Raw genomic sequence first — 23848 nt, 5'->3', positions numbered from 1 at the left:
GTTTTTTATGTGTAAGCTGTAAAAGTTTGATTCCTGCACTTTTCACTAAACACAGTGAACATCTTTCCTCACCATTCAGTATTCACAGTGGAAGGATTTTTGGCCACTTACGGTTTTGTAAACGGAACAGATGTCAGTCACTGTGTTAATTTTTATGTTGTGATTGTGAGGCTGTCTGTTTCTGTTTCTTCTTTGCTATCCTAGTCGCTCTTGTTTTGGCCAGGATGCAGAAAATATCTGTGCTTTGCTTCTGGCACTGTGGTTCCCGGCTGAGCCTATGGAGCCTGTAGGGGTTGATATTAATTATCTGCATTGGTCTCACTGTACTACAGTACCCTTCACCAAGGTCACGTGCATGGCAGCTGCCAGATCCCTTTTGAGTAAACGTGACCATGAAGGTGGGGTAGATAACTATTTATCTGCGCTGAGCACGGAGCTGGAGTTGCTAGAAATGAACAAATAAATGGGCACCTAGTGCAAGTACATACCAGAGTGTTCTTTAGGCTGCTCTGCATAGATCTCTAGGGTCTATTGGAAAGCACTTCTGTCTGGGAAGAAGTGACAAGATCATTGATTGCTGATGCCCACACGTAGCTAGATGTAGTGATCCCATAAGATGCCTCATGTGATGGGGCTGGCACAGAGCCAGCCTCCTATCAGATGCTCCATACTTGGGGCTTTGGACACACTTGCTGAAGGACATCCCAATGAGAACTTCTCATACTTCCCTCACTTGGGGGAGCATCTGGAGAAACACTCTGGACGTGAGTTTATTTTGATGTTTGCTGCTACTTCTATCAAAGATTGCCCTCATTCACCCATAATATAGAGTGATGGGGTTCCCCTTACCTATTTGACCTTGTTTCTGCTGGGACTAGTGGGCTGTGCCCCTCTCTCACTGTGTTAGGGGGAACTGGGAAGTGTATGTCTTTATCACGTCCATCGTGTTTTGTGAGCAGTTTTTTGTTTTCTGTTCATTGGTGTGTCCCTTTATTTCGAGAAGATGCACCCTGCACCCGGAGGGGATTTCCCTTCCCTGGACAGTGCTGAGGCCTGATGCATTACATGCTCCCCGTCTAGAGAATCAAAGAGATACAAATAGAAAGACAAAGATACCAGGGGTCTGTGAAGCACCAGATAGTGTGTATTTCAGGCTTCATAGGCTTTATGTCTCTGTCACATAGTCTTTTTTCTCTCCCAACCCTTTAAAGACATAAAACCAATTCTTAGTTCCTTGAGTTGGCTGGATGTGGGCCGTTGTATGCCAGCCCAGGTCTGGACTCAAGGTGTTACATCCTGTGGGGCCATGGTGTAAAAACCATTAAGCCTTGCCATTTCTCTGTTATTTTTCTTCCTCTTTCCCTTTAGTGCAGCTAAAGAGAAAACTCTAAAAGGTAAGGGCTCAACATGCTGACATATTGGAGGCAGCAAGTTACATGGTTTCTGGCCAGACGGTGCTTCACTCTGCTGCCCTCGGGCAGAGGGATTGAATGCTGGCAGCTGTTAGGGCGAGGAGAGCAGGCTGAACTCCTGGGCAAGAAGGAAGAGTAGAGACCGTGAATCGTTTCTCTGCTGGAGAAAGGGCCACTGGCAGGACTCCCCACGGCGTCATCCAAGTATTGAAGGAGTCTATTGAAAATCCTTCCTGCCCTTTGCCTTTATCACCTGTAGGATGTTGGGCTTAGTCCAGACCTGGGACCAAGAGTCCTGGCCAAGCTCACCTGCTCTCCAGGCAGAGCCACAGATGTCCAGGGCTGGTACTGACTCACATGCTGCTTCCTCCTCTAGAGACATCTGAACAGCTGACCCCTGAGGAGGAGGCTGAGGAGACAGAGGCCTGGGCCAAGCCCCTTAGCCAACTGTGGCAGAACCGACCCCCGAACTTCGAGGCCGAAAAGGAATTCAATGAGACCATGGCGCAGCAGGCCCCTCACTGTGCCGTCTGTATGATCTTTCAGACTTACCATCAGGTAAGCCTGCTCCATCCCCTCTGTTACTCAGGACCAGCAGGCAGAGGGAAGCTGGGTTTAACTGTGGCTACATAGCTTGCCACGGGTTGTCTTGGGAAAGGCATGTTTTTTTAATGTTCTCTGCCTCGTGCATGTACTGGTCAGGCTTTGCCAGGTGGATAACCCAGCAGTGCAAGTTTGCACTTGAGAATGCTTTGGAGAAGAGCTGAGGGTGTGGCTTAGGCTCTGGGGGATCCCTGCTCCCCTTGGCACTCATAGTTTGCAGAGGAATCTGCTCTTTTGTTATCATTCTAGTCAGTGATTATTCCTTCCAGGTGGTTTGTAGTCCTGGCCAGTAAGTCTGGAAGACTGAATTTCTTACTACAGTCTGAGCTTCAGATGAAAAGCCAGATATGCCAGTGTTGTCTTCTTTCCTTCCCCACAGTGGGTATTGCCAGTTCTAATAGGAACTGGGCAGGGTAGGAGCAGAGGGCCTGCAGGAGGGAGGGTGGGAAAGTACAGGGACTGAGCTCAGCTGTGTCCTTCCTGCTTCTGGGGCATTGGATGGCCTCACCATCATGGGTCTCTCTGGGTCCAGCTCTAGGAGGCCAGGAAGGCATCCACAGCAGCTCAGTCTCAGCTGAGACTTGCCCAGGGTGGCCGTAGATAACCAGTCCCCCGTGGTGTTTAAGTGGCATGGCTGCTGCTGAGCCTGGCAGGGCCCTAGGTTCGTGCTTGCCAAAGACCTCAGACCAACGCATTTTGGATTAGTAACTCATTACTTCTTTCCAATGATAAAAAGCAAAACTACAGAATTGTATGTGCCCTTGCGTGTGAGGGCAGCAAATGGCCTGGTTGTACTGATCTGTACCGATCTGCTGAGTGGGGCTCAGTTTCACGAGTGACATAGGCTTGGCGATTGACATGTTTCTGGTCCCATCCTCAGAGTGAGGGTGATGGTGCCATCCAGCGGTAGAGCCGGCAGATGTTGGCACTCAGGATATTTGCCAAGGGAAGTACATGGACATAATGTTTTTCCTGAAGGGGCCCCGAGCCAGGAATCGCAGGAAGGGTTCCAGCCATGTGACAGTGCCGCAGCTCAGGTGACCGGCTGACAGGGACCCCAAGAGGAATCAGTGCTGGCCCATTAGGAGCACCTGCTCTGGGTGCTCTCCCTGTGTGGGGCCACCATGCAGTGCAGCACAGAGGGGAGCCCACGTGGCAGCCTTGCTAACATCTCAGTGCATTTTTATTACCACTTGGTTTGGGAAGATTGAAATCCCAGTTGCCTCTTACCTCGCTCCCTCGCCTCAGTTGTCCCCTCGGGGCCTTTGTTTGATGCTGCTGTGAGAAATTGAATTGGAGTCATTAGAGGTAACTTCAATTAGCAGCTCTGGGATAATGGCTGTGCACCCGGGAGCCAGAGCCATAGTCATCAGTAAGAGAGCAGCTTTCCGCTGATGGAGCAGGTGGAAAGCTGAGAACACAGGCGCGTGTTCGCTGAGGTGTGCCCTTGCTCTCTCTCCTTAGGTTGAGTTTGGAGGCCTTAGTCAGAACTGTGGAGATGCTTCAGATTTAGCTCCCCAGAAGCAGAGGACCAAGCCATTGATTCCAGAAATGTGCTTCACCTCGACTGGCTGCAGCACAGACATCAACCTGTCCACCCCTTACCTTGAGGAGGACGGCACCAGCATTCTAGTGTCCTGCAAGAAGTGCAGCGTCCGGGTCCACGCCAGTGAGTGCCTCCCCTCTGTTCTCTGCATCGTGTCCTGGGGCAGGATGGGGCCTTCTCACTGAAAGTCCTTGTCCCTATTGGCCTCCCTCCAACCTCCTGGAGGCCTTCTCAGTCTCCCAAAGCAAAGATTGCTTCTGTGTTCTTGAGGGGTTTGTTGCTGATTGAGTCTGAGTTTCCTGTGACTCCAGGGTCCACACTTGCACAGTCAACTCTGTGCTGGCCTCTTGGTTGCAGATGCCAGGAGGGGAGGAGTCCCTGTTACTCACTAGGTGTTTGTACCAATGAATCTACGGTTTCTGACTTGTTGAGACCTTGAGCCATACTCTGTGGCTGAACTCTGGGGGCCCTGACTGTAGAATTCAGGGGTTTCTGTAACATTTGGTTGTAGCTTGGGACATAATTTACAGAAAAGAGTTGCCAGTCTACATTCTGACTCTGGCTTCTGGGTTTAATTTGCTCATCTTGGTGTCCCTGTTAGGTTGCTATGGGGTTCCCCCTGCAAAGGCTTCCGAAGACTGGATGTGTTCTCGGTGTTTGGCCAATGCCTTGGAGGAGGTGAGTACGTCCACACTGTCACTGTCTTCCCCGTGAGACTTGGAATTTGCTCAGGGTCTGACTCTTTCATGTGGACTTCATACCCCAGTAGTCCACATAGGGCCTGGTACACAGTGATGTCAGAATAAATCCCCATGACAGTGAGAGTAGGTGCTGCCCACCTGTGGCAGGGTGTGAAGAGAGTCTGGAAGCTGTGTTCTCCATTGTGTCAGGACCGAGGAGAGATCCTCCTGTGGATGAACCATAACTCCCTTTAAAGACCTTAGCCAGTGGGTTGGAGCACCAGAATGGGCTCAGCTGGTTCCCCTTGTAACTTTCTCTTCATCCCCTCTGCCCCCCGAACCTGGCCGCCCTCCACATAGGAAGCAGTCAGAGCCCTCTAAGGCCTCCAGCTTGAGCCGAGTATCATCCATGACTTGCATATTCTCATTAACAGTAACAGCGAAGAGGGTTATGTTAAGTCAAGTGAATACTTGGTGTACGTCAGCACCGAGTGGCCTATGTGTCTTCCTACAGGGCAGCCCTGGTTACAGGGGCTGTGTAGGCAAAGCCCCACATGCCACTGGGCTGCTCTCTTATGTGGAGGCTACAGTTGCCCAAAGGAAGTCAAGGGGAGAACAGATTAGATGTTAATGACTTGGTGGTAACCACGTTCCTCCCCTCCCTTCTTGGCAGGACTGCTGTTTGTGCTCATTACGAGGAGGAGCCCTGCAGAGAGCAAATGACGACAGGTGAGTTTTCTGAGCAGGATCTCAGGATGCTCCGTTCAGAAGCAGCGTGCAGAGGCGCTGTGAGGGCAGTGGCTGTTCATCGAAATGACTGAGGAGGGAAGCACATTGTTTGCAGCTGGAATAGCGTCTCCAAGACTAATTCAAAAAATGGGATGCCAAGGCAGGGCCCAACAGGCCCAGACCTTCCGCACTCCACCCTCCCCTCTAAGGCAGAGAAGTAAGTATCGTCCTCCTTTTGGAGGAGCTCAGATGGACTCGAGAGGGTATGAAGATCCTGTGCAGATGATGCAGGGGCTTCATGGGCAGGAAGTGAGGACAGTTACCTTGTTACAGCTGGGGATGCTGCAGAGGTGGCCCCTGCCATGGGCAGTGAGCAGTGTTCCACAGGCAGACTCTCCCTGGCTCAGACCTGCTGTCTGGAACGAGGGCAGGTGTCCTCAAGGAGGGAAGTGGCACAGCTTCCTTGAGGAGAGCTTAGCCAAGCCTACCCACTATTGAGTCAAATCGACAGAAGTTTCTGGGCATCCTAGACCAGAGCCGTGCTTCTCAGCTGTCAGGCAGCTCATTTTCACTGAGCTGAATCTTTGTGCTTCGTCTTGCGCTTACTCATTCTGAGGTAGAAGTATCAGGTGAACACTTTGCCCTGGAAGAGATGGGACACACAGGTCAGTGGGCATCCCGTGGTGAATGCCCTGCTTCCAGCTAAAACCCTGTTGGAACTTGGAGCACGCATACCATCCGGCCTCCTGCCCCACAAGAATCCCTTCCCTGCTCTTCTAACTTTTTTCTTTTTAAGATTGACACCTGCACTAACATCTGTCGCCAATCTTTTTTTTTCTTTTTCTTCTTTTTCTCTCCAAAGCCCCCCAGTACCTAGTTGTATATTCTAGCTGTAGGTCCTTCTGGTTCTGCTATGTGGGACGCCACCTCAGCATGGCTTGATGAGCAGTACTAGGTCCAAGCCCAGGATCAGAACCATCAAAACCCCAGGCCACCGAAGTGGAGTGCTTGACCTTAACCACTCAGCCATGGGGCCAGACCCTCTTCCTGCTTGTCTAGATAGGTGGCTGCTCTGCTTGCTGCTTCCACTCCTTTAAAGGCACTTGCTGCTGTTGCTTGAGGTCATTATGTTCCTCACAGCTGTGAGATAGTGCTGTTAAAGTTCTTCCGTATTTGGAGTGGAAATGGCTCTGCTTGAGCCTCCCACCTTTACCTTATAATCCTTGTTCTGCCCTGCAGGGCCACGCAAAACAAATCTGTTCCCACTCTCACATAACAGCCCCACCAGTACTGCAGACAGCTTCCCTGTAGCCCCAACACTGTCTGTTATAGGTTTTCACCTGGCCTGGTTTTAAGAGCATTTACCATCTTAGTTCGCATCTTGGTGCATGTCCATTTCCCCAACTACCCAGAGCTTTAATTCTCGAAGGATATCCATTGATCAGACCTCTCAGAGTAGGTAGGGCTTGGGCCAGACCTTAAAGAGTGAGTCTGGTGTAGATGAAGGGAGCAGAAGGGAGAGGTCATTTCAGCCCCAGGGAAGTCTGGGAAAAAAAGGCCTAGTGGGGAGAGCTGTGATTACTGGCAGATTGGGGCACAGTTGGAGATGTTTTAGGATGCACCCAGGTCCTATGGTAAAAGGTCAATATAGAGCGCTCTAATTTATTCTCCCTCCCTGAAACCTGCCACGCTCAATTAGCTGTGGCTCTGCTCATTTTGCAACAGATTGTGAGTGAATTAGTGTTATAAAACGCACAGCCCTGTGCTAACCCAGGGCAGTGTGTTTGTGACATGTTGCCACATACTCAGTGTGGAGACTTCTGGTTCTTACCTTACTGGGTCCCAGGAATTGCTGGTGGGAGTCAGCGGTCATGGTGGGTAAGGGAGGAGGCACTGTTGGCAGGCCCACATTAGATGAGAAGGCCGCAGGGCCTTAGAGCCACAGATGACTGAGGTAGCCTTTGCTTTTTGGCAGGTGGGTCCATGTCTCTTGTGCTGTGGCAATTCTGGAGGCAAGGTTTGTCAACATTGCAGAAAGAAGTCCAGTGGATGTGAGCAAAATTCCCCTGCCCCGCTTCAAACTGGTAAGGAAGAAGGGTTGGGCTTGTCAACTTATCATCACCCTTTTACAAGTCTCTGGGTGGAGGAGAACATAGCATTTCTGGGGGCACCCTCTGCTTGGCCCAGAGGCCATCCTGTTCACCTTGGCTTTGGTCAGGATTTGTGATTCTCATCCTCTAATTAAAATACTTAACGAGGACACTAATCAGACACGAGATTAAACGAGGGTGTGTGTCCCCTCGTGTTTTGGGGAGGGAGTTGGCTCCTGCTCATTTGGTATTTGGGCGGGGAACTAGAGAGGAGACTGTACTCTTAGTTCCTGGAATCATTGGCTGGCTTCCCCTGTGTTGCAGAAATGTGTCTTCTGTAAGAAGCGGAGGAAAAGAACTGCTGGCTGCTGTGTGCAGTGTTCTCACGGCCGTTGCCCAACTGCCTTCCACGTGAGCTGTGCCCAGGCTGCAGGAGTGATGATGCAGCCAGATGACTGGCCGTTTGTCGTCTTCATTACCTGCTTTCGGCACAAGATTCCTAATTTGGAGGTGAGGGAGGGTGCCATTCTAGAATCGTCTTGACAGTTTCCAGGGTCATTTTCTCTGCAGGCTGTCCGTTTATTGTGTTCACAAGTATCTCCTTCAGCATGATGCTTTATGGAGAGTGCTGATGAGGAAGGGATTGAGAGGTGGCTCCTGTCCATCTCTGTCCTGCCTTGTTCATCCTAATCTCGTGACCAAACTGCTTGTGGTTGATTCTTTTTGATTTTCTGTTTACTTGTTTACCTCTCCTCCAGGAAAAACTCCTTGAGGGTCTATATTTTATTAATCTGGGTGTCCCTATTAACACAACGTAATCTGGGTGTCCCTATTAACACAATGTCAGGGACATTGCGGAAGCTCTGTAAATGCTGTGAAGCAGTGGGCAGAACTTCCAGCAATTACCCATGAACCACCACACTGTAGAGATATTTGTACTTTTCTCAATGGTGAAGCTCAGCGAAAGGTACGTGTAGTTTTAGCTAGAGGAGTTACGAAAGGGTGTGAGCAGAAGGGGGCATTTGAAGTGGATCTTAAACAATAAGTAGGAATTGTGAGTGGGAGGGCATTCAAGGCTTCAGAAACAGAATGAGCAAGTCTCAGAAAAATGAACATGTACGACTGGTTCTGGGAACATGGCGGGGGGTGATACTTCCAAGGCAAGTGGTGCCAGCCGATGAAGGCCCTGGACTGCCATACTTAGGAGTTTGGCCTCTCTTCCATTAGATGAAGAGAACTTTTTTTTTAACTGTCACTCTGGTGGTTATTTGAAGAAAGGGTTGAAGGAATAAGAATTTGAGGCAACGAGACCAGTTAGCCTAGGAGAGGAGTGAGGTCTGACATGGGAACACATGAGTAGAGCTTTAGGGTCACATCCAACCCTAGGATCCTACAGTGCATGGGACTGACAGGGTTTATTGACTGCCATGGGGAGAGAGGATGGAGAGAGAAGGAGGAAGGGATGAGGGAGTAGGAATTTGAGATGACTTGGGTTACTCCTGTGAAAGATGAAAAGTATGCTAATATGATGTTATTAACTGCGATCAGGACCTGAGATGGAGCAGGGCTATTCTGCAGGGGGAAGGAGGAGAGATGAAAAAGAGGGAAGCAGATGTGGACTCTGAGGTCGCTGGAGCATTCTGATTGAGTTACCAGCAGGTAGCTGGATTAACTTATAAGGGTAAAGATTGGGATATTATCTGCATTTGGCAGGATAGTTAAATCCAGTTCCCATTAGGAACTGGACTCTGGAGATACCTCATGTAAGGAGCAGGTGGCAGAGCATGAGCCAGTGAAAGCAGCTGAGAAAGCAGAGAGAGAAATAGAACACCACAGTCCAGCAAGTCAGCGCAGGGGCTCAGGAGGGCCAGGTGCTATAGGGAGGGAGGCCTGTTGTAATGGTCATTGGGTACCTCAAACTGGGGAGTTTCCATGGAGTAGTCAGGTCGGAAGTCAGACTGTAGTTGAGGGGGACGGCCATCTGTGAGTTACAGTCTCATAGATGAGCTGGTGATAAAGACTTGTCAACAGTGCGGTAAATACAGTAATAAAAGGAAGGACACAACAGAGCACCAGTCCAAGGACAGACTCCCCACTCTGCCATTTGGGATCATGGAAAAAGTGTTGTTGGCTGACTGGATTCTCCTTTCTCATGAAGAGTTTTCTCGAGCATGAGAGGTGGTTGCGGTGGTAAGGAGCTTTGGAAGATGGGAGAAAAGTCAACGTGAGAATGAGCCTGGAGGAGTGAAAGCTTGAGGGAGCAGAGTTCCAGCTCTGACAGAAATATGGGTTTGTTAGGGAACAGGAGAGTGATTCTGTGATTGTCATGAGCACTCCATGTCCTTAAATTGGCAGCCATAGACTGCTGATGCTGTGAGGAAGTTGGGGGTATTGTTGAGTATTTCTTTCACTGATTCATTCTTCACATACTTTTTGGGCATCTGCTCCGTGTCGGGCACGGTTTAGGTGCTGAACAAGCATATACCAGTGAACAAGACCAGTCAGTCCTTGCCTTCCTGCTGCTTACAGTCTAGTTGAAAGGTACATAGGAAACAGGTAAATACACAGTGTATCAGATGGGAGAAGTGTGGCAGATAAAAATAAAGCAGGCTAAGGGAGTGTAAGAAGAGGTAGTAAGGAACCGTGTCAGTAAGTTGACAATGGATGTGAGGGAGCCCGTGTGCAGATAACTGGGGAACAGCATTTCAGGTCGAGGGAACAGCAGTGCTCAGCCCCCGAGGTGGGAACACGCTTGGCACATGTGCTCAGAGAACAGCAAGGAGGCCACCGTGGCTGGAGTGCAGTGGTGGGGCAGCTTGGGGAGGAACTCTTGGACACGAGGCCACTGGGTGCTCTGTGATCCTATTTGCATCAAGGGCAGGTTCAGAATGGGAAGAAGGGTGATGGGTGGGATATCGTATGCAGCTGAGGACGTCCAGGGAACCTCGGTCTTTGTGTCCTAGCACTGAGGGTAGAGCTGGTGCTAAGACCTGTGTGGAGCATTGTCTGGGGGCCCTGGGCCTCAGGTCACCCGTTGAGTGTGTACTTTGACGTGTGTCTAAGCTGTTTGTGTTAGTAGGTGCTGGTCAGTTCCTGGCAACAATAGGGAAGTCCCAGGAGTCTGTTCTGGGAGTTCAGAGTAAGACAGTATAGCATGAGGACCAGTTATAGACTGGGAACTAGAGAGCAGCTAGCTACATTTACGGAGGAAAATATGACACTAGTTTCTTCCACTGTCCTGGCTAGGGTGTGGATATCTGGAAAGACCTGTGTCAACTCCCATCTTGTATTCCTTTTTACTTTTCCATTCCCAAACTTTTTCTGGTAAAGAGGAACCAGTTGGTCTTGGTCCCCATGTGCCAGGCCTGTCCACTCAGTGTGGGAGTAACCCAAGCCTCTGTTTCTTCCAGCGTGCCAAGGGAGCCTTGCAGAGCATCACTGCAGGCCAGAAGGTCATTAGCAAGCACAAGAACGGGCGCTTCTATCAGTGTGAGGTGGTCAGGCTCACCACTGAGACCTTCTATGAAGTCAACTTTGATGATGGCTCCTTCAGCGACAATCTCTATCCTGAGGACATAGTGGTAACATCTGCAGGGAGCTTCCGGGCAGTTTGGGACGGGGGTATTTCTAGGTCCGGCTGCAGACTGGCTGTGGGCCTGCTGCCTTTTCTAGCCAGGCCCACTCTCTCGTCACTCAGTCCCCAAACAGAAAGAAGCATTTGTACTTATCTTTCCATGCAAAGAAAATTGTGTGCTGCTAGGGTACCCTGCTTCCTCTAAAAGCTCTTAGGAATCGGCATGTTTTTCAGTCCTTTGAAACATGCCCGTGTTTTGGTCTAAACTACCCTGGAAGGCATTGCACTGCATTGGAAGAGTCCCGGCTTTGGAATCAGGCCAGTGTGCCAGCACCAGCCTGGCTGCTTAGTAGCTACGTGATTTGGGGAGTATTATCCAGCTCCCTTTTCTCCCATGCCCTCTTAGATGTATGGACTTTGCTGTGGTTCTTTACGGCCAAAGGCTTTGGGGCTGAGTAGCAACTGCTTGGAGACACCCCTGGCCTGCTTATGTTATCAACACCCGAGACGCTGGAGGCCCTGCCTACACCCAGTCCTAGGTTCCCTGGGCCCAGTACTCGGGACTTAGTTCAGGTTTTCCCTACCCCCACCCTGCCTTTCACATGTTAGACTAAGCACCAAGGTAGTGAGATGAAGCCACATCTTCCTCTAACAGGTGTTTCCCACTTTTATATCACATTAGCAATGTAGTTGCTCAAGGCACATTCATTAGTTATAAGGTAGACTTACATCACGGTAAAGATGGTGTGAGGGGCCGGCCTGGTGGCACAGCAGTTAAGTGCGCACATTCTGCTTCAGTGGCCTGGGGTTCGCCAGTTCGGATCCCGGGTGCGGACATGGCACCGCTTGGACGCCATGCTGTGGCAGGCGTCCCACATATAAAGGAGAGGAAGATAGGCACGGATGTTAGCTCAGGGCCAGTCTTCCTCAGCAAAAAGAGGATTGGCAGCAGTTAGCTCAGGGCTAATCTTCCTGAAAGAAAAAAAAAAAAAAAAAGATGGTGTGAGTAGTATTTGTGGCAGTACAATAGCTATGATTTATTAAGCTCGTCCAGTACGCCAGGACCATGCTACGTGCTTTATGTCAAATTCTTGTCACTTCTCGCACTAACTCTAGAGAAGTAGATGGTATTATCTCTAACATTTCTAGAACAGTGATCTCAGGACTCTTCTAGAAGTTACTGAGGACCCCAAAGAGCTTGTGTTTTTGTGGGTTATGTTTGTCAATAGTTACTCTGTTAGAAATTTAAACTGAGATTATTTGAAATGATCTCATTCTTTGAGAAGAATGCCATTTTTCTGTAATTTTACAAATTTCTAATGGTGCATCTTCAGTCTGTTGTGATATATTGTTTTGGTTAAAGTATATGAAGAAAATTCAGCCTCACACAGATATGTAATTAGAAAAGGGAGGAGTATTTTAATAGTCTTTCAGATAATTGTGGTTTTTCTTATTTGATACTACACCAAAACTCAACAAGTCATCTTTTCTTAAAAGTTATTTGCAGTGTGGAATCTGAAAGCAGGTCAGTGAACTTTGCATACTCTGTTACATTAAAATCCATCCTTACGTTACAGTCTAATGAGAATGGATCTTCCACCTATGCATCATTTTGTAACATCATACATATTGGTGCAATGGGCTATGCAGATCTTCCAGATGTTGTTAAATTTTATCATACAACATCAAAAAATCACATTCATTTATATCACTAATCTCAGAAAAATCTTAAAATTTTGGGAAGCTTCAAGCTCATAGTGGTGCTATAACTTTTCTGAAATTCTAATTTTCTCTTGAAAGCTTATATTTTATTATTGGCAATTCTGTCGGTTGTTTCCCTTGAAGTGACAGGCTCCCTTTATTCATTTTCAAGATGTCGGCCAGTAACCAAGTCTGAATAACCATAGCTTGTCAGTCATTTTTTTCAAATTAAGCTGGTGTTCCATGAAAAAAGCAGCTACTTTAGCTCACAACTCAAACATTCACACAGTGCTTTTCCTCAAGACAACCATCAGACTTGAGTGTGCGGCAAAAGTATCTTTTGAGTACTTATACACCTTCTCAAGGATTAAGCTTTAACAAAGTGAATAAATTTTTCTGCATCAAGGGACATTGTTCCATGAAACCAGGTTTTTTTCTCCCCCTAAATTATGAATGTACAGTGGTGAAGAATGCAGTAACTAGTAGAGCTCAGGGCCGCTGCCGTGATTTGTACGGAAGTGCCAGCAGATTAACTTGTTAGAGATTTTTACATCATCACTGCAAATGTCAACACAGTGAAAGAGGCTAATCACGTTTTAATGTTATTAGAAAAATAGTCCTGACCTCACCTGCTCCCTGCCAGCATCTTAGGAACCCCCCTGAAGTTTGCCGACCACACTTTGAGAACCGCTGTTAGAGAAGGTGAAATTGACTCTCAGAGAACTTAAGTGATTTATCAGGGATCACATGTTTGGCTAGTTAGAACTTGCACCTCAGATCTTTTTGGCTGGATTGTCTGCTTAATTGTTGAATTCCTACACACTATAGTTATTGAGTATCTACTCGGTAATGGATTGGCAACACAGTATAGAACCATTTCTACTCAGTCAGTGAACTGGCCGTATAGAACCCTTCTGACTCCTGTCATGTAGTGGGATTGTAAGAGCAGTTGTGAATATCCACATCCTTTTTTGCCCCATGCCCTACCTAATGAGAACTTTTTTGGGCCATGTCCCCCAAGGACCTTCTCCCAGGTCTCCCCATCAGACCTTTCAACCTACATGCTCATACATTGACCTCCCACTGTATCACAAGCCCACTGGAAATGCAGTGAGGACTCCACCCACCCTTGGGGTTACTCCTTCTGGAAGGAGTAAAAGTTCTTAAGTTTTTTGCCACGTCCCATGGTAGGTGATCTTTTCTTTTCTTACCTTTCCTGTTAAGAACACATTCCTAAAATAGACAAAGAAAGTTCTAGTATTTCTCTCTCTCTCTCTTTTTTTTTGCTGAGGAAGATTTGCCCTGAGCTAACTAACATCTGTTGCAAATCTTCCTCTTTTTCTCTCTCTCTCTTTTTTTTTATGTGAGCTACTAACAGACGAGTGGCCACTAACAGACAAGTGGTGTAGGTCTGTGCCTGGGATCTGAACCTGGGTTGCCGGAGCAGAGTGCGCTGAACTTAACCACTAGGCCACTGCAGCTGGCCCTAGTATTTTTTCATGGCAGACCCCTGTCCCCTGTCCCTTAAAGGGTCAGTGGAAGGAATGTAAGAAGGACTCTTGACTCTGGCACATGTCTTCTCTGTTTATTAAGTTTACTAAGTTTATCATACTGCTCTTTTCTGTCACCTAGAAGTAGCAAGGGGCAGAGATACGGGGTAGACTTTGACTTAGCAGGCAGTCTGTAACTACTGAGGGAGAGCCTGCCTTGCTTGGATGTCTGCGCAGGAATCTGTCCTGGTTCATTCTTCCCTGAGGTAGATGGTGGTTACTACTCTGCCCAGGTGGACCTTCCTTTCACTTCTCTCTTAACTGTTCCCTCAGAGTCAGGACTGCCTCCAATTGGGTCCTCCTGCTGAAGGGGAAGTGGTCCAAGTGAGATGGACAGATGGCCAAGTCTATGGAGCCAAGTTTGTGGCCTCCCACCCCATCCAGATGTACCAGGTAGCCAATGGTTTTTGCTGGGAATTGGGGGGGTACTTGACGAATTCAGTGTTTCCTGTTGGGCCAGAGGTGAGTCTTTGCTCTTGGGAGAGCTAAGGGGTCAGAGACCCTTTCAGAGGTCGGGGCTGCCCTGTGTCCAGTCTTCCAGGTGTGGCCTCAGACATGGCAGTCCTTACTTCAGTGTTGTGATCCTTCCTGTGACTGCAGTAAATTGCCACTCTGCACGGCGGACAACAGAGAGAGTAAGGGATATCTTAGCCAAAGGCCTCTGTTTCCTTGGTAGGTGGAGTTTGAGGATGGCTCGCAGCTTGTGGTTAAGAGAGATGATGTGTACACGCTGGATGAAGAGCTTCCCAAGAGAGTCAAGTCTAGACTGGTGAGTGTGTTTTCTGTGTGTCCTTGGTTCCTGTCTGGGAGGGAGGGAACAAGGCAGGGATGTGTCTCTGATTTTCCCTTGGGGTGGTTGGCCACACTGTGCTCATTTGGCTTGCCTTTTCTTCTTTAGTCAGTAGCCTCAGACATGCGCTTCAACGAGATTTTCACGGAGAAAGAGGTTAAGCAGGAAAAGAAACGGCAACGAGTTATCAACTCAAGATACCGGGAAGATTACATCGAGCCTGCACTGTATCGGGCCATCATGGAGTAGGTGCTTCCAGGGACCAAGAGATTCCCAGCCATCAAGGCGAGAGCACTCTGGGGTTCCACAGCACAGCAGACACTTGGAACTCTGAAGTCTCTAAAAGCAAAGTTGTAAAATGAAAAGGAATGAAATAACCAACCCCATCATCTTCTCACCCCACCCTCATCGCATTCCGCTGTAGTGAAAGGACAAGCCATTCTTGGACACGTGGCAGCAGCCGCTGATCTCCCAGTTGAGGGGCTGAGCACTGGAATGCTGTGGCTGCACTGGCCCCAGTTTATAATGGGGTCGCCTGTGCTGGCTGGGCTGGTTGCCCTGTTCCTGGCCTAGGACTTAGCTTCCTAATGATCACCTGCACCAACTAGGCAGAGGTGCTGGTGCTTGCCCTCTCCCCTCTTTTGTATTTATGTGTGTGTGTGCGTGCGTGCGTGTGCGTGTGTGTGTGTATGTTTGGTCTGGACCAGCTTCTGCCAGCCCCTGGCTTTTACTTTCTTCTTTGCCTATCCAGGGCAAACAAAATGTGAAATTCTGCCCTCGGCTGAGCTGAGTAAGGGCCCCTGGGGGTTGGCTAGAGGGGCATGGCATCTGTCTGTCCCTGGAACTGCCTCAAAGGAGTGCTGGCAAGGCTGCAGTATTGAGATGCTAGGGAGTTAATGCCACCTCTTTGTCCTCTCTTGAAGGAGAAGATGGGGGTACCATGGGTGTGTGTGCCCACATCACTCTAGGCGCAGAGCCCCTGTGGCACAGTATTGGAGGGCGTGAGTGGGAATACCGAGGGGGATCTTAATCATGGAAGCAGGCAGAGCCTGGTGGGTGATTCTGACCACAGAAAATTGCAATCATGCAGGGGCTGGGAGGGTTGAGATGAACTGGGGCCACTGAAGGCCAGGGGCAGGTTAACGATGCACTTGGTCTGTGGGGGGAGGGAGCTGATTTGGGAGGGGGGCGGGGCTGGAGGACAACACTTGAAGGGGTTAAACAGGTTTTTGCTCCTCTTGAATTTGTTTGCCTGGGCCCAGGATTGGGGGGCTTCACACCTATACGCCGTGTATACAAGAATCAGATTTATAATACTTACCCATTTTTTTGTTACGTATGAACGCTATAAACCAAATTATTTTGAAAACTGGTGCATCACCTTGTCCTTAGCAATAAAATGTGTTGAGCAGAGGATTGGCTGTGTCTGCCCCCAGGAGCCTGAGTGGCCCAGGGTCAGGCCGGGGTTGTATCTAGAGTCATAGGCTCTGGAGCAGGGCCACATGTTTTAAGAACACCCAGTAAGGCAAGATCTAGGAAGCCATCCTGGTTCAGTTCTGGTTCAGTTCTGGTTCAGTGGCTCTCTATTGGGCCAAGCATGGTGGGACATGGGGAGCACAGGTACCTCAGGCCATGAGCACCTCTTTTTGCTTCCACTACCTTAGAGATGGGAAGGAGGTGGTAACAGAGGAAGGACCAGACCACTTCCACCACTTGTAGATCTGAGTTTGATCTCTCACTCCTGCCCCTCTTGATTGTCTTTATCAAGCTGGTCTAAGTTTATGCCAGCATCTATATTCCGTAAATTGGGGAACCAGCTTGAAAGGAGGGAGTACGTTTTAGGTGCTTGAAGAGCAAGGGACTCGCACCCAGTGGTATCCTAGTGGGGACCTGAAGCCGCTCTGAGCTGCCGGAAGTTGTTGAGAAGCTTCCCTGGAGGAAGACCTAATTCCTTTGCCTGGTGGGTTCCCGAGGTCTATCCAGGTGGACAAGGATACAGCAGCAGCAGGGCAGGAGGGGCCAGTGAATAGGTGCAGGACTTGGGTACAGCAGAGCTGTGCCAGCTGGCCCTTGGATGGCCAGGCACTCCCTGTTTCACGGCCCTGTCCAGGTGTAGGAGAGGCTTGGGACAGCTCAGCAACTGAATGCTGCTTTGTGTCCTGGGACTTGGGAGGTGGCTGCTGCCTGGTGTCTGATTTTGGGGGAAGGGAGGAACAGCAGGTTTCAAAGATACTTTTCTATGCCACCTCCCTCCTGGGGCCAAGAATGGGAGCTTGAGCTTTTTGTCCAGCACCCAAGGATTCCCAGGGGAGACTGAGCGAAGCTGGCCTTAATGGACTGGTGAGCTCTGGAAACACATCTTTGGAGGGAAGTAACACTTCCCCAGACTTGGCAGGGTCCAGATCTCCGTACCTCTCACTGACCCCACCTGCTAAAGGACCTGCACGGGGCTGGGGTGCCTGGTCCAACCCCAGCAGAATTTTTATCCGGCTATTTTTCTGGAAACTTTGCACTTTTTATTCTGGTCAACATAATAACCCTGGGGAAACCAAAGTTTAAAGAGGTGTTGAGACTTTCTCAAGTGCCGGAACAGATGGTTTCCCCTCACTGCCTGCCAGTCCAGTCAGGCCCAGGGCCTTAGAGGACTGACTCCAGGGAAGAGCGCAGCCTGTCTGATGCAGGCTCCTCCCAGAAGCCTTTTGGCCAGGGCAAACTGTCCTCCTTTAGTTAGGTAGGGTCTTCAGGTTGATAACCAAGGATCTCAGCCTGACAGTTTCTTCTCCCATTAATCCCATCGGAGAAATTATGTTTTAAATTGTGCCGCACGCGGATGCTTGGGCTCAGCTGCGGGAATGAGGAAGCAGGGCGAGAGAGAGCTGGGACCTCCAGAGCCGCAAAGGGGATGGAACGGGGAGTAGTCGTCCTGTGCCAGGACTAAACGTTTTCTGCGAGGCTCTGAAGTTGGTAATACAGAAGAGCAGCCAGGGATCCCCGTCTCCCCTTACCTACAAGATTGGGCAGGGTTGCCTAGCCCGTGGAGGTCCAAAGCCTTCGGCCTCAGGGAGCGGACTGGCGGGGTTCAGCGTGGCTCCGGGCGGATGCCTGCGTCCCCGGCATGGAATGACCGTGCCCACCCTGCTCTTTGCGCCCAGGAGGCCGCCCTGCCCGCCACCCGGACGAGGAAACAGGCTCTCGAGCGGCTGGGTCATCCAGGCGGACCGCGAGCCCTGCGGCCGTCAGGTGGTCGGCATCCCGAAAGCGCGCCCTAGGGTGAGAGGCCAGGGGAGGAGGATTCTTTCAGGCGGTGGACGCGCTCCGGGGAGCCGAGGCGAGGACGTCTGCGCAGAACCCGCAGGCTGGACGTGCAGGCTCGGCCCGGCGACTCACGGGGAGCCCTGCACCATCCCCCCCACCCGGGACCTCGCCGGCGGGCAGGTGGGCGGGCCGGGAAACTAGGGGTTCCTCTCTCCATTGGGCCTGTGTGAGACTGCGCCCGCCCACTGCCTGCAGCACCGCTCTGCATTGGTCGGCCCGGCGCCCCGCCCGGCTTCTGCGCGCCGATTGGCCGCGGGGACCTCATCCCCGGCGAGGGCGCTGAGGCGGAGCGCCGGATTGGTGGTCCCGCTGTCCCCAGGTCGCGGCCGCGCGCTCCGCCCGCCGCTGCGTCCCCACTATGGCGGCGCCCATGCAGCCCACCGCGTTGTGGGCGCCCGCCGGGGTTCCCCGCGGCTGCCGCCGCCGTCTGCGCCGTCGCCTCCGCCTTCCCGCCCGCGTCGGGCCGGGCGCCGCCTCCCCCCTGCCTCCCTCTCCGCTGCGGTAAGGGCACGTCCTGCGCGCGGCAACCTCCGCGGCTAACGGTCACCGCGCCGCCCCTCCCCTCCCCCGCCGCCGCGGTCCCCGGGTCCGGACGGGGCGCGGAGCCCTCGCGCTCGTGCCGGGGATGGAAGGGTCGGGGCACGCCTCAGCCGTCTCCGAATGATGAAGTCCGACTCGGACTGGGGGCTCGGGGCGGGAGCCCGGCCCCTGGACGACCTCGCCTGGGCAGGGGCTGCCAGGCCTCGGGGGAGAGGACGGCGGGACCGGGCCGGGCGGTCTGAGGTCACCTGCGTGCGAGACCCCGCAGCGCTGCGCACCTTGGCGCAGAGGAAGGACATGGTCATGCGGGCCTCCGCTGTGGGAAGGGGAAGGAAAAGTCCGGGGACAGCCTGAGCGGGAAGAGGCAGCATTCGGGTAGCGGTTGTCATTGCTTACTGCCCTCCCCGCAGTCAGATGTTCCGGGGACCGGGGTCAGCGGGACTGACGAAGTACGGCTCTCGCGCTGCTTTTCCTTCTAGCTCTTCTCCCCATTGTTTACTCGGTGATCTTGCGCGCAAGAGGGGATATCTTAATGATGAGAGCAGGTTTGGTTGGGATGGTGTCCCACGAATATTTTGGATTCCGTTTTACATTGGTGCCCATTTTTATGCTTCCTCAATAAGCCTCATTTCCGTTTGTGTTTCCCTCACATGTGAAGAAGGAGTGGTACGTGTGAACCGAATCATTGTAATTAACTGAGAGAGAGATCAATGACGGCAACTGCTGTTTTTTAAAAAAATACCAACTTTACTGTGGATATGCTTTGAATTATATTTGCTATAGCTAGGTGAACATGAAGGTAGAAAAAAGCACTTACTGGATTCCTGAAAGTAAAATAGTTCTCATGAGAAATTAGGTTATTTCCAAGTCAGAATCACCTTGGAGTGATGATCATTGAACTGTTTGATATGCCTTTAAGTGTTTTGTTGTTAGTGCCGTGGAGTCAATTGGACTCCCAGCCAACCTGTGTACAGCAACGCGGAACCCTGCCCTATCCTCCCACCTTCTCCTGCTATATCAGACAGTGCTTCGCTGCTGTTCATAGGGTTTTCACGGCCAATTTTCTGAAATGGGTGGCCAGGTCCTTCTTAGTCCGTGTTATTCTAGAAGCTCCACTGAAACCTGTCCACCATGGGTGACCCTGCTGATATTTGAAATTCCGGTGGCATAGCTTTCAGCATCATAGCAGCTCACAGCTGCCACAGTATGACAACTGAGAGACGGGAGGTATGGTTCCCTGACTGGGAAACAACCCCAGGCCACAGCAGTGAAAGTGCCAAATCTTAACCACTAGACCACCAGGGCTGGTTTTACCTTCAAGTCAAAAGGATTGAAAGGAAGCTGGTGCAAAAATTTATGACCAAATGGTATTTTCAAATAATCTCTTAAGGCAATGGCAGCTCCTAAGATTAAAGATTCTTAACTCAAGGATATTTTGAAGTATTAAGTGATGAATCTCCCTATTTCACATGTTTAAATGTCTAACCGTGGTTGATTTAAAGTAAATTATTGCTGAAGGAGTAAGATGTGTCTATTCTTAGAGACTAATTGACTTTGAATTGTTAATAAAGTACCTATCGAGTACATACTGTGTGCAAGGCAATATGACTGTGGGAAACTCAAGACCTGTAATGTATGAGACTTGTTCTGATGGGCCTATGTGATAGTTGTGGGAATAAAGGGCACACAGGAAAATGATAACTAATGATATGGTCTCTAGAATTCCGAGATAGTAGATACTGTGAGAATTGGGGAAAAGGAGAAATCATGTGTTTGAGGAAGGTTTCACAGGGGAGCAGAGGCTTGAGGTGAGCCGTGAATGGGTAGGCCTGGGTGGATGAAGAGGCAGAGAAGTGAGGAAATGAGAAAGCGAGGATGGTAAAGGTGGCAGGAGAGAACCCAAAATGCCCATGGGTGGTTCCAGGGCTTCTTATTGGGAAAAGTGGGAGATAAGGTTGTACAAAAAAGGTAGGTTGATGGCATCAAATCAAGAAGAAGCTTTGTCCCTAGGGGAGCAAAGGATAAACTAGTAGTAGTATTTACTTCAGATGAAGCTGGAGCTAGCCATTAGAAAAATAGAGTAATGCTTTATTTACCCTTGCCACTTTTCTGGTTAACCTCAGATATTTGGGATAACAATCTTCTGAGTTAGGTACAGGATCTGTACCTCAAGATTCATACTTGCCTTTCTTCTTTTCACCTCCTGTGTTCAGTTGGTTGCCAGGTCTTGTTGACACCACCTCCACACTATTTCTGGCATCTGCTTCTTTCCATTCCTACTGTCATCACACTGATTTGGGGCCATTGATACCATTCCCTTGAATTATTGCAGAAACCCGCCAACATTTTTTTCTACCCTGTGTACTGCCATCACTTCCAGGTATCTCATTTCCCCAGCCAAGATTTTTCTTTTTTCTTTTTTTTTTTTTGCTGAGGAAGATTAGCCCTGAGCTAACATCTGTACCAGTCTTCCTCCACTTTATATGTGGGTTGCTGGCACAGCACAGCTGACAAGTGGTGTAGGTCCATGCCTGGGATCTGAACCCACGAACCCGCGGACCCAGGCTGCCAAAGCAAAGCACACCAAACTTAACCACTGTGCCATGGGGCCAGCCCCCCAGCCAAGGCTTTTAATTGCTCCCCACTGTCTGTTGAATTAAGGACGGACCAGCCTGGCATGGACAGTATGGGTAAACTCATTTCTTGCCATTCCCGTAGAGTTTGCCATATTTTCCAGGTCAGTGGAACTATTTGCTCTTTGTGCTTTGCTGTTTGTACTCCATATCTTTGCTCGTGTTGCTTTGTCTATCTTAAATGACCCCCTTGAATCTCTGATGGTTGATTCTTAGCATGTTTCAGGGCCATTCGATATGGAACTTCCTTTGTGAAACTTCTCTGTACTTTCTTCCCCATCTAGATGGGACATGTCTCTTCTTAAAACCGTTGTAACACTAGAGTCTGTCTTTTTGCCACAATTGCCAACATGAGGCTGAAGGTTTTTCAAGACAGAGATTATCTTCTTCATCATCCAACACAATGTTTTGCACATAGTAGGTATCTGGCAAATATATTTCATATTGAACATAGCTTTGAACCAGGATGTATGCAAAGAAAATTCTTTGTACAAACAAAACGTTCATCATAAAATCTGTAAATAAAGGTGCTTATGTGAGAGAATTCTTTCCTGAGAGATCTGATGTATTGGTCTGGTTAGCTTGGATTAGGCTGCGTCACCAAAAACCCTCAAGGCTTCAGTGGCTTACCAGAACAAAAGTTGACATCTCATTCATGCTACCTGTCCAGCATGATGCCCCTCACAGTCACTCAGGGACTCAGGCTGATGGAATCTGCATCTTAACATGGTGTTTCCATGATCATTTTGATTAAGTGAAAGATGGTGGTCAAGGGACAGTGGCTTTTAAAGTTGCTGTACCGAAGTGGCACTTGTCACTTTCGTTCACATTTCATTGGCTCAAGCAAGTCACGTGGCCATGCCTAACTTTAAAGAAGAGCAGAGAATTGCAGTCTTAGCATGTGGCTGGAAAGCAAAGAGCCAGAAATAATTGGTGGACAGCACTAATGACTCTTGCATCTTCTGTGATTGTCACGGCCCATAGAGGATTAGAGGCAGAAAAATCAGATGGGCTACTAGAGATGAGTATTTGACAGTAGGAAGAAATAACAGCTCTAACTCAGCTTGGGATGGAGGTGGATTGGGAAGTCAGAACTCTATCACAAGCACTGTAAGTGCTCACCAAGGCTGTTGATACTAGGGCGATCTGTTATATCTCAGTTGTAGCACAGTTATTCCTAAGGGCATCACTATTGTACAGCACCCTCAGTAAGGAACACAAGAATGGTCCCGAGGCATCCAAAAAAAGTTAAATTGTATTCAAGATATTCAGTTTAAGAAGCCAGGAAGTATGTGATAACTTTAGGTACATTTTCACTTAAATAGTTAAACTAAAAAGGAATCTTAGTTCAATCTTACTGATTTACTTGAGTTTAATTGGTATTTGGGGAGGAGAGTTCACTCCCTCCCTGGGTTGGAGCCCTGGTTCAGGAAACAGAAGATCTGAGTTGAAATCTTGGCTCTGCCACTAACTAACTGCCTTTGAGCAAGTGTCTTATTCTTTTTTTTTTTTTTGAGGAAGATTAGCCCTGCGCTAACCGCTGCCAGTCCTCCTCTTTTTGCTGAGGAAGGCTGGCCCTGAGCTCACATCCGTGCCCATCTTCCTCTACTTTATATGTGGAACACCTACCACAGCATGGCGTGTCAAGCAGTGCCGTGTCCACACCTGGGATCCGAACCGGCAAACCCCGGGCCGCCGAGAATCGGAACATGCGAACTTAACTGCTGCACCACTGGGCTGGCCCCACAAATGTCTTATTCTTGAGTCCAAGTTTCCTTATCAGTGAAATGCATAGCATGGTTATGAGGATTAAAAGAGTTAGTTTATGTAAAGTGCTTTGCACAGTACCTGGTTCAAAGTAAGCACTTATGATCATGATCAGCAGTAGCAGCAGGATTTGAAGACGTTTTAAGAAATCAGGTAAGGAAACCCCAAGGGTGTAGGTAGAAGGGTTCCCACAGATTTTTCTACCTTTTTCCCCTTCCTTGCATAGCATTCCTGCCACACCTTTCTTATCTTTACATTTATCATATTTTAGTTTACTTAGTTTGTACAGGTCTGCATCTCCCACTAGACTGGGTGCTCTAGTCATCCCACGAATATTTATTGAACATGAGCTCTGTGCCAGGCTCTGTGCTAGGTCATGGCATTATAAATATGGAAGTTATGTCCCAGGCCTGAAAAAGCCTACGGTCTGGTAGGACCAGAAGCCAGTAAACCAGCAGTTAGAATACGTTGTAACAAGGGCTGCGTTTGAGGGTTCTGTGGGTTCTCCTGACCTCATGTCACACTGGGAATATAAATAATGGTTTCCCAGAAGAGTTCACACCTAATCTAAGTCTTGAAGAATCACTAGTTATTAGCTGGGTGGATGTGGGTTTAAAAGACTTTTCAGACAGAAAACAATGTTTGCAGTGGCCTAGAAACACAAGAGAGTGTGGCTACTTCCTGAAGACGCTTGAATGGCAGGAGAAGAGGGTTTGTTTGCAGACTGTGTGGAGGCTGCAAAAGTCAGATTGTGAATGCTTTGTGAGTTCAGGAATTAAAGCTTTGTCCTACAGATGGTTAGGAGCCACTGAAGGATTCGAAAATGGGAAATGACTTTATCAGCTTTGCCTTTTAGGAAGATGACTGTGTGTGGAGGAAGCACCATAGTGAATATCTTACTTCCCTGACATGGGAGGT

The 23848-nt window shown here is 49.4% G+C and overlaps 2 protein-coding genes across 9 annotated transcripts in view; both read left to right on the top strand.

Annotated features, from left to right (window-relative positions):
* Positions 1-16091, top strand: part of KDM4A (lysine demethylase 4A) — a 40999-nt gene extending 24908 nt beyond the window's left edge. For all 4 annotated transcript variants that reach the window (XM_044770606.2, XM_014867500.3, XM_014867501.3 and 1 more), the window contains exons 13-22: positions 1789-1970; positions 3480-3684; positions 4163-4239; positions 4915-4970; positions 6946-7054; positions 7385-7570; positions 10471-10641; positions 14159-14278; positions 14562-14654; positions 14784-16091. In XM_044770606.2, the coding sequence (XP_044626541.1) occupies positions 1789-1970; positions 3480-3684; positions 4163-4239; positions 4915-4970; positions 6946-7054; positions 7385-7570; positions 10471-10641; positions 14159-14278; positions 14562-14654; positions 14784-14924 (1340 nt within the window). In that variant the 3' untranslated portion in view covers positions 14925-16091. The remainder of the gene's footprint in view (positions 1-1788; positions 1971-3479; positions 3685-4162; positions 4240-4914; positions 4971-6945; positions 7055-7384; positions 7571-10470; positions 10642-14158; positions 14279-14561; positions 14655-14783) is intronic.
* A 2171-nt stretch (positions 16092-18262) lies between these two features.
* ST3GAL3 (ST3 beta-galactoside alpha-2,3-sialyltransferase 3) overlaps positions 18263-23848 on the top strand; it is a 192982-nt gene continuing 187396 nt past the window's right edge. For 3 of the 5 annotated variants that reach the window (XM_070510120.1, XM_070510114.1, XM_070510118.1), the window contains exon 1: positions 18282-18491. The gene's annotated coding sequence lies outside the window, so the exon portion shown is untranslated. Of the gene's footprint in view, positions 18492-23848 lie in introns of all 5 variants that reach the window. The other 2 variants (XM_070510117.1, XM_044770611.2) reach the window with 2 other exon arrangements.

Source organism: Equus asinus, chromosome 5, assembly GCF_041296235.1.
Source record: "Equus asinus isolate D_3611 breed Donkey chromosome 5, EquAss-T2T_v2, whole genome shotgun sequence".
In the NCBI taxonomy this organism is placed as follows: domain Eukaryota; kingdom Metazoa; phylum Chordata; class Mammalia; order Perissodactyla; family Equidae; genus Equus; species Equus asinus.
This window is presented reverse-complemented; position numbering and strand designations above follow the sequence as displayed.